General features: G+C 38.0%; 1 protein-coding gene across 3 annotated transcripts in view; it reads right to left on the bottom strand.

Annotated features, from left to right (window-relative positions):
* Positions 1 to 12,003, bottom strand: part of PDE4B (phosphodiesterase 4B) — a 596,404-nt gene that overhangs the window by 478,810 nt on the left and 105,591 nt on the right. For all 3 annotated transcript variants that reach the window (XM_067726455.1, XM_067726457.1, XM_067726456.1), the window contains exons 2-3: positions 7,937 to 8,049; positions 1,920 to 2,158 (exon numbers count right to left, since the gene is read on the bottom strand). In XM_067726455.1, the coding sequence (XP_067582556.1) occupies positions 1,920 to 2,158; positions 7,937 to 7,978 (281 nt within the window). In that variant the 5' untranslated portion in view covers positions 7,979 to 8,049. The remainder of the gene's footprint in view (positions 1 to 1,919; positions 2,159 to 7,936; positions 8,050 to 12,003) is intronic.

Here is a 12,003-nt window from a genome sequence, read left to right as displayed (position 1 = left end):
CTAGTGATACTTGAAACATGGTTTCTAATTTTCAAAAGGCTTTAATGGATAATGATCAAGAGAAGAGAAACTAATGTTTGTTGATTGCCTAACATGTGCTTTTTACTAACGTAGGCATTTTGAAGATATTACCATATTTAATCCTTACAATAGCCTATGAGGTGAGTACAATTACTCTCTTTGTACAGATGAATATATTCAATTTAGAAAGGTAGACAAGTGTGCCCCACATGTCAGAGTCTAGATTCGATACTTCTAAGGAAGGAACAATTCTGCAACTCCCAAAGGGTCTTTGAGTAAAATGAACTCCAGCATCGCAAGGTACTCTAACATTGCAAGGTACATTTTATCTGGAGTGTTATTCTAACACATAAAACACCAACGACCAACAAAACTGGACTCCTGCTGTGCCAGTCATCACCTCTTTAGCTGTTGGTTTGTAAGGAATTTGCTTCTGGGGAAGTGTCTGGAATAGTAATAAGGGCAATCAGAGAGCTCAAGAAAGCACGTATTTACCAACTGGTATGGAAGCATTTCAATATTGTAACAACTGGTAATACTGCACCAGTGCCAAGCTGCTGAAAAATAACTCTGTGGAAATCTTCTGAACTCCAAATCTGCCATCATGCAGAAGCAAACCAAGACTAAACACATAAGTTATGTGACTGAGTAAGCAATGCAGAAGCAATATGCCCATTTTAGTGCTCAATGATTGGTTATGACTATTCTAATGTTAATTCAGCTGAGGAGCAGATGTTAGTCAGTGCTTTTCAAATTTTTAACCCATTCCCCCTACGACATGTTCACATGCTTCTCTATCACATACAGAATGATGAACCATTTCAGGCTAATAACTGTGATAGCTGAAGTCTCAGTGATCTAATTCTTAGTGTATTTGATAACCACCAACTAAAAGATTTCCTGCATCATTCAATGAGCACATAATGGACTACTCATCAGCACTGTACAGCTCAGCATGTGGCAAGGGTATACAGCACACCATAAAAACTACATATTTTAAGGATTTACTGTGATATTATTGCACAATGATTTAATATATTTAGTTTTTCTCCTTAACAAATGAGTTAAATGAAAAGTGATTTTTAAAGCACCATATTATTATAATTTAAAATAAAACATAGAGAAAATATTTTTCTTTTTAATAAGTCTCCCTGTTATGTAAGCAGACTATTCTTGGAAAATATTTGGAAATTATGTAGAGCAAAAATAAAAACCAGAGAAAGTGCTAAAAACTAAATATGTGATTAAAAACACGTATTTGAAGAAATATCATGGCACAATTTTAACCACAGTTATAAATTATACGTATTCAATTAACGTTTCAACACTAGATTAAAATAGCCTGTTTCACAAACATAGACTCTGCAAAACAGTCCAAGCATCTCTCATAGTACAATCTTCATTCCTTTTTTGATTTATAATGAAGTGTTTTATTTTCTAGATAACCACAAACTGAAATTAGTAAAGTGGGATTATACAAAGAAGCTAAGAATAATTATATTTTGAGTACAGTAATAAGAATATCTCCTGTCATTCATCTATATAATATATATGTTTTACTTCCTTTAGGCACTCATATAATTTTGCTTTTCTAAATTAAAACATCATATTGACATACACTAATAGTTTTTTTTTAAAAAAAGATCATAGGCAGTAATTTTGCTTTCCTTGTCATTAATAAAAATGCATCTCATTCCTTCCTCAATAGGCCCCTTCCAATCTTAAGAGGTAGGAGATACCTCCACTCCTCATTTTGCTACCCGAAGGGAAACAAATTCTCAAAATGTCAAAAGCCTTAGTTACTCCACAGATAACTAACATTTTAATAACAAGAAATTGTACCGGGAGTAACTGGAAAATAAAACTTAGAACTGACATTTAAGTTGGGGGCTACTCACCACTCCTGGCTCACAGTTGTAATAGCAATGCTTGGAAGTGTCACCAAAGGAAGCGTGGTCGGTCTGGAAATGCCATCTCCCTCAGGAGTCCTTGCCCTTCCGCTCTGTCTTTGGGACAGTGGTGGCAACTGCAAGTTTCCTGAGCAACACCTTCTCCCTCTCCAGAGGTCGATCCCAAGTGTGTTACTAGAAGAACTGTAGGATTTACTCAAGTTGCATTCAAAATAATCTTTAACATTCTAGAGGAACCACAGGGAAAGAAAAAAGAGAAAAAGAAAATGAAATTCAAATGTTTAAAATGATGCACGATGGAGTAAAATAAGAAGCTAAATGATCAAGCTGTCACTCATAAAGTCCTGATTCATTATCTCACAATCAGAATCGAACACTGACGTCAAAAGCTTAAGAGAAAACACGTAGGCACAAGGGCTAATTCTCAAATTTTAGACACATTAGTTGCATAGTCTTGGTGATCTTCAGGACTGTTGATAATATTTTCCCGTTAGAAGCATGTGGATTGCAGGGCTTTTTATCTTCTTTCTCTTTTTTTAAATTATTCTTTTTTTCTTTCTCTTTTTTCACTTGCTAAAACGAAAGCTTTTCATAGAAAATATATTTTGGACATCAGGGTCATCATTCTGCAACACGGGAACAAGCTATACTAGCTAAATTATAACATTTCTTGTTCAATGTTTTAAAGTAAATATATTTTCTATCTCAGGCCAGCAAGATACTCATAATTGTGGGTAACCGGGTAACTGACTTTTCCTATTCTTATAAAAGGTCTCCTCAGAGTTGAGGGGATTTGGGGGTGGGTTTTTTTTTCTGGTCAAACATATAAGAGCTCAGAAAAAGAAGAATATACTTTATCTGGTCCCGAATTGAACTGCCATGTGTTCAATATATGCCCTAATGCTGACATGAATGAAATACTTGTGAGAAGATAGAGGCATTGTATTATAACCAGTAATAAGAGTTATTCATTCTTCCTATATCTCTTGGTGACTCTGGTTCCTGGTACTGTGGGGAGTGGAAGCCCCAAAAGAACCTCTGCCTGCATCACCATTCATACCGGCTTGAAGACAAGAAATGTTACAGCAATGCAAGTAGCCACTGATAGCAACTTGGAGTTTAAAAGTTGTAACTGTCACTCTCCACTCGTATCTTAAGCAATAATGGAAGTCCTAACACCAGGTCAAGGTCTCTCACCTGGAAGTCATTCTGTAGCCCTAAAAAGACAGGTATTTCCTACTAGCCCTTCAGAACAGACTTAGGAGAGCCTGGGACTAGACTGCCTTAGGTTTAAACAAACTAAAGTTCTCCACCCACCACTCCTCCACCCATCCCTATACTAGTTCATACAAGGATAATTAACTCAAGTTTAAGGGTCTACCTGGGTTCATTCAACAAATATTTTCTGCACACCTATTAAAGTCTTGCTCTGTGCTACTTAAGAAAGGATACAACAGCAAAAAGAGACAGAACCTGTATTCTAGTGATTATGCTTATCTCATCCATGCAAAACCACATTTTCATGATGAAAATCTGGGCATGAATAGGCCTGACAATTTTCAGGGGCCCCACTCTCTCCACCTGGAAATGGGATATCATCATATTTTTTGTGCTTGACTTATGGTTTTGGAATACCACTTATTTAAAATTCAGTAGAACCACAATTCAGTAACAGGAAGGAGACAAAACAATTTACAATTTTCCAGAGTTTGAAATATTCTGGAATGTGGCCAGTGTTTTACTGTTTAGTAACTGGTTATATTAAATCTACTGTAGGCATAGCACTTATATGTGTGTGCGCGCGCGCATGTGTATGTGTTAGAAATAGGCTGAGGAGAAAGCATAGTATATGTAAGTTTCTTTCTCAAAAGACTTAGAGACTAGTTGAGGAGACAGGAAGTCTTAGGAGAGACAAAGTCTTCCTAAAGAGATTCAAGAACAAACTAAAAGTCAGAACTTTTATAACTCAGTTTGTTCCAAATATGCATGTAAAGAAAGCACTGATTATCTGGAAAGCAAAGCAGTGTTTCTTGTATGGGTGGTAAAGCATATACTTTACCACCCATACAAGAAACACTCTACCAAAGAACAGAAATGAGATGTCACTTAGTTAAACCACCAACCACAATAGTCTTATAATAAAGTTATTGGATATTTTTCCTCTTTTAGAAATGGAAATATTACCAACCAGGTTTAATTTCAGTGAATAAACTAAATGGGTATTTATTTGGTACTTGTTATTTGAAAAGTAACAAAGTCACACCTATCACAAAATATATCCCATACTGACTTGTGAACAAGCTTGAATTTACAGATTTGTAGCCATTCTTTGAAGAATTTGTTTCAAAAGACCTCAGTTAATGTGCAAATGCATTGCCACAAAAGAGCTTAATGGAATAGCTTTTTAGAAATTAAGTTAAATACTAAAAACAGTAACATTGTTATGCAAACACATTAACCTAAGTTGAGTTATTCATAATTACCTCAAACTTTCTAATTCATACTCATAATCACTGCCCCAAATTTGCTAACATCCTCAAAGGCAAAATCTAATTCAGTCAATTCTAAATTACTGAATTGGTGATCTTGGACTTATTTTTCTATTTTAATCAGCATGATACTGGCCAACTACACCACACATCAGATCAAAGATTTGGGGGGAAAAAACATTAATTTGAACGTTACTTTTGGAAATCACGCTGTTCCCTTTGCCAGAAACTCTCTTCCCCCAGGTCTTCACAGGGCTCACTCCCTCAATGCTTATATGTCCTCACTGTCCATATTCCCTCTCTTCATGTTATCCTTCTATGAACACCTATTGTCACCGTCCAACCATTTTTTGCCCCCTGACCAACTTCATTTTTCTCCACAGTTCTTATCATAGCTGGGATTATTTTATAATTTATTGATTGATGTACACCCTCCCCTCTAGAATATAAGCTACAAAGGGACAAGGACTCTAATCCCTAGAACCTAACCAGTGTGGAGTGTATAATAGGTGCTAAATTAATATTAGGTGAATATTTAAATCGCTGAGTAACTGTTGAGCTGAAATAATGAGAATATAATAAAATATCCTTGACTTAAGGGTGAACCTTTCTTCAGAGTGTGGTATAAAAAAATATAATATCTGCCAATTTGCTTTTGTTGTAAGGGAAGAGATACTGTGTGTAACATTTGATATGATCTTCTGTAGTATACTGGAAAGGTTGAGGTGCATGGTGAAAAGTTTTAGGTTATGACTGTCCACCAGAAATAAAGTATAAGCCACAAATGGGAGCCAAATGTATAATTTTAAATATTCTAGTAGTCACATTAAAAAAGTAAAAAAAAAGGAAACAGGTGAAATTACTTTTAATAGTATATTTTACTTAGCTTAGTATATCCAAAATATTGTCATTTCAACATGTAATCTATATCAAAAATTATTAATAACATATTTTACATTCTTTTCTATTTGTACTATTATGTAATCAAAATCCAAGATGTATTTCACATTTACAGCACCTCCCCATTCGTACTAGTGCTTAATAGTCACGTGTGGCTAGTGGCTACCATGTCGGACAGTGCAAATCTAGGTAATAATACTAACCCCACCAGTCTAGGTGGGGTTAGTATTCTTCAAATGTGCTTTTCTTTTTTGTACATTCTTCTATGCAACCTTCCTTGTCTTTTGATTGTGGTAACCATTACCTTAGAGAGGATTAGGATTATTACTGCAATGATAGAATGAAGAGGAAAAAAATCATTGATCATCCTTTATAGACAGGATGCATTGTTTAGTTTTATTCTTCCAAAGAAATAGAATCTGGAGCACACAGTATACAAATAGTATTATAGGACAACCCCAAGCTTTTTTTTTTTAAGAGAAACAGAATTTCCAAATTCCAGAAGTTTCCCCTTAGATATCCTAACCAGAGCATGAAGGTCTGAACACAGCTTTTTACCGCTGGTACTGAGGACTTAGAATATGACTTAAGGGCAGTTCCCTTGTGGTCAAGGAGCAGGGAAGGGGGAAAGAAGAAAAGGAAATATGGCACAGGTGATGAGACTAGATCACTAACCAAGTGTCTCAACACAAAAGAGTAGAAAAGGCAATGGCAAAGGAGTGTGCTTTGGTGGGCAAGAGCCTCATGGCACAACGAAGTCTCACTCTGCATTTGCGGGTCCTAGAAGTTCTTACAAACCCAGACAGGGACAGAGAAGGAAACAGAATTAGCCTCAGCTTGCTCTTCAAGGGGTTTTCTGCAGCATAAGGTAAAGGGACCAGGGGTTCATGGGGTGAGCAGCCCAAAGGGCTGCACAGAAAGCAAAGCTGAGTCTTTTAAACAATCAGAGCTCCACTGAAAGGTTAGGTGAAGAGCCCAGGCAGCAGGGGAGAATGTCAAATTTACAGCGAGCTGAGAAGGTCCCCTGCTCAGGCTGAGAGCACTCATCACCTGTTATACCTATCATGTGCCTAAGCACACTGGATCAAGGGCAGAGACTGACAACCAAATATCTGGGGAAATGAGCTATTCCTCAATAGGACAACAGTAAGAACCAGCGGAAATATAAGACAAGGACAATAATACCACACACCTGTGACTATAATATGAATTAATGTTGTTTTCCTACTTGCCTACATGGAAGGGAAGGAGTAAGAACTTGGAGAAATACTCATAAACTGGGCATTTACTCAAAAGATACCAGTTTACATTATTAATTACCAAGTTCAAGTTCCTCCCAGCCCCTCCCCCATCTGTGAAATAGAAGTTTAACAAGATGAGCTATTACAGACAGCAAGGAAAATGACTTCTTTTTCCTTCCTCCCTCCCTTCCTTCCTTCTGCACATCTGATTAGTGGCATATAATTTTTGGCTCAATTACAAACAGAAGCTGAGTAAACACTGGACAATTAAAAACACACTAATGGGGGACTGGTCAATTGAAAGCAAAAAAGATAATATCAGCTGACCAAGAGGCAAAGCTATTAAAAATGATGAGTCTACAGACTTCCTCAAATGACCCAGAGCAGAGCTTCTCAAATATAATGTACATATGTAGTCAGCCTGGGACTTACGTATATTAAAAATGTACTTGGTACATAGTAGGTCCTCAAAAATATTTGTAAAATGAGTAAATCAAAGAATATAATTAAATGTTAAAATCCTTAGCTTTCAAGGAAAGCTTGGGAAGGAAATGCGGTTTCTTTTTAGCCTTAAATAATAAGTAGAATTCGTTTAGTGAAGATAATGGAAATTTACCTATGTACCTAATGTACATATGTAATCACCCTGGGAATAAATTCTGAACTTTAGGTCTGAGGGATGGTTCTGAAATTCTGCATTTCTAATAAATACACAGGTGACGCTAGTGCTGCTGGTCTGAGGCCCACACTTGAGCCAAGTCCTAGAGGATGGGTTTCAAACAGCTGTCAAAGACCCCACCATAGGAGATGACTCAAGGATCAGCTGAACTTGGATAAAAGTGTGCAAGAAAGTCATCAAGAAATGCAAACAGGGGCTTCCCTGGTGGCGCAGTGGTTGAGAGTCCGCCTGCCAATGCAGGGGACACGGGTTCGTGCCCCAGTCCGGGAAGATCCCACATGCCATGGAGCGGCTGGGCCCATGAGCCATGGCCACTGAGCCTGCGCGTCTGGAGCCTGTGCTCCGCAACGGGAGAGGCCACAACAGTGAGAGGCCTGCGTAGCGGAAAAAAAAGAAAAGAAAAAAAGAAATGAAAACAGGGTGAAAAGAAAAATTTCCACAGATTGGTGGTTTTGTAAATGAAAATCACAAAGTTCAAACTGAGCCCATCTCCAAGCTGCAGAGAGGGCAGTGTGCCTGCTGCCTAGCATGCAGAGTGTTGGGTCCAAGGGCTGGCAATGTCCAGGTCACAGAAGCACCTAGAGGCAGAGTGGTACTATTAGACAACCTTGCCTGCCCTTGGAACAGAATTATGGAGTGACTTCTTTATTGAGCAAAGAGTGGGTGGAATCGGCAACTCTGATGTTTGGAACTTACATCGTCGGCCGTCACTGTCATCACACTCCTGCTTTTCTTCATTATAAAGGGGAACAGCAGCCCCTTTTAGGGCGTCTGTTATTCAGTGCAGCTTTGCTGACAATTTTTAAGACCTGCAGGGGAAAACAAGACACACACAAAAAAGAACAGTTCGGTATCCTTAAATACAAATAAGTAGCTTAGTTGTATTCTCCACACTAATATTTGAATGTACACAAGGCACGTGTATAAGTAAATATCACAATTTACCAAGCCAATTAAATCTAACACGTGAGGAAAGAGGTTCACAAAACGCAAAAATCCAAGACATCAGTGCAAAGGTATTTGAGAGGAGAGAAAAAGAATAGAGGATAACAGTTAGGCTCCCAAATAATCAATGATCCTTAAGAATACAGAAATAATATGTATTAGTGAAAGGCTTTAAACTTACAAAGTACTTGCCCATATAATATTTCATTTGATCCCCATAACAATCTGTGAGATTATTTTCATCTATTTTTTCTAATGAGAGAACAGAGGATCAGAAAAATAATTGGGCCAAGGTAACAGAGCTAAAACATGGCAGATTTAGAATTTAACGAATATGATCCATTGATACTATTGTCAAGGAAAACAGGAAAAGAAAGAAAACCAATACAAAAATATGCATGACCAAAAAAAAATCTTAATTTCAATGGTACCATCAGTTTAAACCTCTTACACGTATAAGTACATAGGCAAGTATTCATCACAGAGAATTTTAGCAACCAATAGTTCGAAAGAGCTAGTATTCCCTGGTTTAAATCACACAAACTTGGGCATTCTGAAGCAGAGACACTGCAGTTCATGACATTTGTTTTGTGTAGATCACTGGAAGCCACTACAGCAACAAAGAAACTCAAAAACGTTACCAAAATTTAAGGATGCACCCCACTTGTGCCAGCTCCAGAGGAAAAAGAGTCACTGGTTTATGAAAACTCAGGCTATTGAAACAGGCCCAAGTTTAAAGTTCAGACATACAGTAGTCTAGAAGAGAATATGAAGAATTCTGAGTTTGCAGAATTGAACTGGAAAAGGTACAGTATAGAAACCATTGAATCCAAGAAGCGTTGGTCCACATGGCGGATTCTCAAGATCTTAACATCAAAAATGGCCTGCATCGATGCTGAGCTCAAGAAGCTCCTATGTTTTCTCACTCTGTACATTTAAAATTCTTAATACAGGCCTGATTTGAAAAGTCTGCTTCCCGAACACGAAGATATATATAGATTAAGAGCGTGATGGAATTGTAGCTATGTGACTAGGAATACTAAGTAGTGGCATTGTCCCATCACCCAGGAAACCGGGGTTGAATTTCTAACACATAATTTGATGACATTATGCAGGAGTTGGCAGTGAAACTGACAGAGTGGATAAGAGAGTGGGGGGAGGGAGAAACTTTGCCTTTATAAGTCTTCTAGGGAGAGAACCCCACAGGCCTTTCAGGTGTTCAATTCAATATGCCAAGGAAAAGAATTTCCTCAGCATACACCAAGGAATGATTACAATTACTGAACTCCTCTAACACTGACCAAAGAGGAATAGGCAGAATTTTAGAGTTTTTTACTCAAAGGCTGCTTGAAACTTAACAAAAGTCAACAAATAACAGGCATTTTATCTGTTATGTTCAGTCTTGAGTGCCTGTATAAGGCCGAACCTGAAAAAAAATGTTTATACTCCTAAGCAAGAAAAAGCAAGGTTAAAAGATGTAAGTTTCAAATGCAGGATATAGGATTAGATATCCCCAATCAGTATAATTCTGTAAAAATATGAGCATAGAAAATTACTAAAGAAGCTGTGTAAAATTAAAACAGTGAACATTATATAAGAGTTATTGGAGGTTTTTCTTTCTTTTTCATATTTTCCAAATTTTTGTGGTGTATTCTTTTCTGAGCCAAGAAAATGATCTATTTTGCTTGGCAGGAAATGCACTTAAAAATAGGATAAAACAACACAACTGGAGTAGAAATCTCTAGGCTGTCTTCAGCAGAGAGAAACAAGGATCAAGTTTCCCCAGCAGAAATGAAGAGAAAGACCTTAGCTATAGCTTCTTAGACGTGAACAAGGCATTCTAGGATCCAGATGAAGCTCAATGCAAACCCAGCCCTCAAGAATTTTAGGTCTAGTCTGGCAGGGAAGACTTACATATATTAAATTGCACTTGGTACAGAGTAGGTTCTCAAATATGTTTGTAAAATGAGCGAATCAAAGAATATAATTAAATGTTAAAATGCTTAGGTTTCAGGGAAGACTTTGGGAAGGAAATGACGTTTCTTTTTAGCCTTAAATAATAAGTAGAATTTGTTTAGTGGAGATAATAGAAAAGTATATGGTGTGCAAAAATATGGGAAAGAATTTAATGTACTAAGGGTGTGACACATGCAGGAAGATGCCATGCTAAGGAAATTTATGGCAGGCAGAAAGACATGTTCCAGGGTAACATCAGTAGATTTGGGGCATGCAACAGTATTTTTGTGAGGTCTTAGTCATGAAAATAAACTTATGTTTTAAAACACTTTGAGTGTGAGAGATGACTGGATAAATTCATGTGCCTCCAACTGGGAGCACGTCCTGGCTAGGAAAAAGCAAGATCTCAAGTCACAAGGAAGTTTTCCAAATGTTCTACATTTAAAATATTATTACTTTGGGCTTCCCTGGTGGAGCAGTGGTTGAGAGTCCGCCTGCCGATGCAGAGGACACGGGTTCGTGCCCCGGTCCGGGAAGATCCCACATGCCGCGGAGCGGCTGGGCCCGTGAGCCATGGCCGCCGAGCCTGCGCATCCGGAGCCTGTGCTCCGCAACGGGAGAGGCCACAACAGTGACAGGCCCACGTACCGCCAAAAAAAAGAAAAAGAAAATAAAATATATTACTTTTACATTCAGAAATAAAACCCAGCATCCATTATATATTGGGTTGGCAAAAAAGTGCGTTCGGGTTTTCCGTAAGACGGTATGAAAAACCCGAACGAACTTTTTGGCCAAACCGATAAAACCAAATAAAAGAGAGGAGAGATTGTTTTCTAGATAGTTTACGTTTGCCCCTCAAGATCCACTCCAACACCTTCTCCATCCTGGCTCTGCCCTAGGAGGCTGGTCCTCACAGACTGAGTCCATGGGCTCTCTAGCCCTCTGGCTCCTGGGAAGTGCAGCAGGAAGACAGGGGGAAAGAAAGGTTCCTCTCTGCTGGCTAGAGTGTAATAGTGGCAAAAGCCCTCTACTCTAGATCACAGCTCCTGCAGTCACCCCTCTCTAAGGAGATAGGTTTCCCTGGGTTCCATTAACTACTGTCTCCACTTGACCCTTCAGACATAAGGCTGGTAGCAACTTTCCACTGTTGCTAGCCTCATGGTGCTGCATGATGCCTTTGTGGTTATCCTCAACCCTGTCCACACCTTTTGTAAATAGTACCTACATTAAATTCTTTCACTCCCTGTGGGAGTGCAATCTGTTTCCTGCTGGGACCCTGACTGGTAACAGATTTGCTCCAAAAACTTTACAAAGCCAGGGGGCAATTTTAAAATATCCTCCCTCAGTGCCTTGTACAGTGACTGACACAAAGCAGGGTCTCAATAAATAACTGTTAGAGAATGAATAAGTAAAATCTAGTTGGAGTTCTAGAATGGTTTTATGGCTTTTAGAAAAGAAGGTCAGCAGGCATTATCTCAAATTGCTTTTGTGAGGCAGAAATAGTTTTATGTCATCACTCGTGGGTGGCAATGGTGATTCTGTTTGGGAGTTCAGAGAAATGTTATAACATGTTTAATATTACATTGTTATATTATTGTATTATACTATTGTTATATAATAGTATACAATATAATTTAACATTGTAATATATTGTGTTATAATATTATGAAATAGAAGAATAGAGATTATCTATGCCATGTTATTGCTGATTGCTAGTGTCAGTTGCCTTTCGTTTAGGCTAACATGGATGGAAAAATTATCTTGTACCAGTTTGTAATATACATATAAGAGTTCAATTATGTTTCATTAGAGCAGCCAACCAAATAAAGTGGGCACAATTATCACAACAGGTGAGGGAATCA

Source organism: Pseudorca crassidens, chromosome 2 (assembly GCF_039906515.1).
Source record: "Pseudorca crassidens isolate mPseCra1 chromosome 2, mPseCra1.hap1, whole genome shotgun sequence".
Classification (NCBI taxonomy): Eukaryota; Metazoa; Chordata; class Mammalia; order Artiodactyla; family Delphinidae; genus Pseudorca; species Pseudorca crassidens.
The sequence above is the reverse complement of the archived record's forward strand: the minus strand, read 5'-3'. Positions and strand labels throughout refer to the sequence as shown.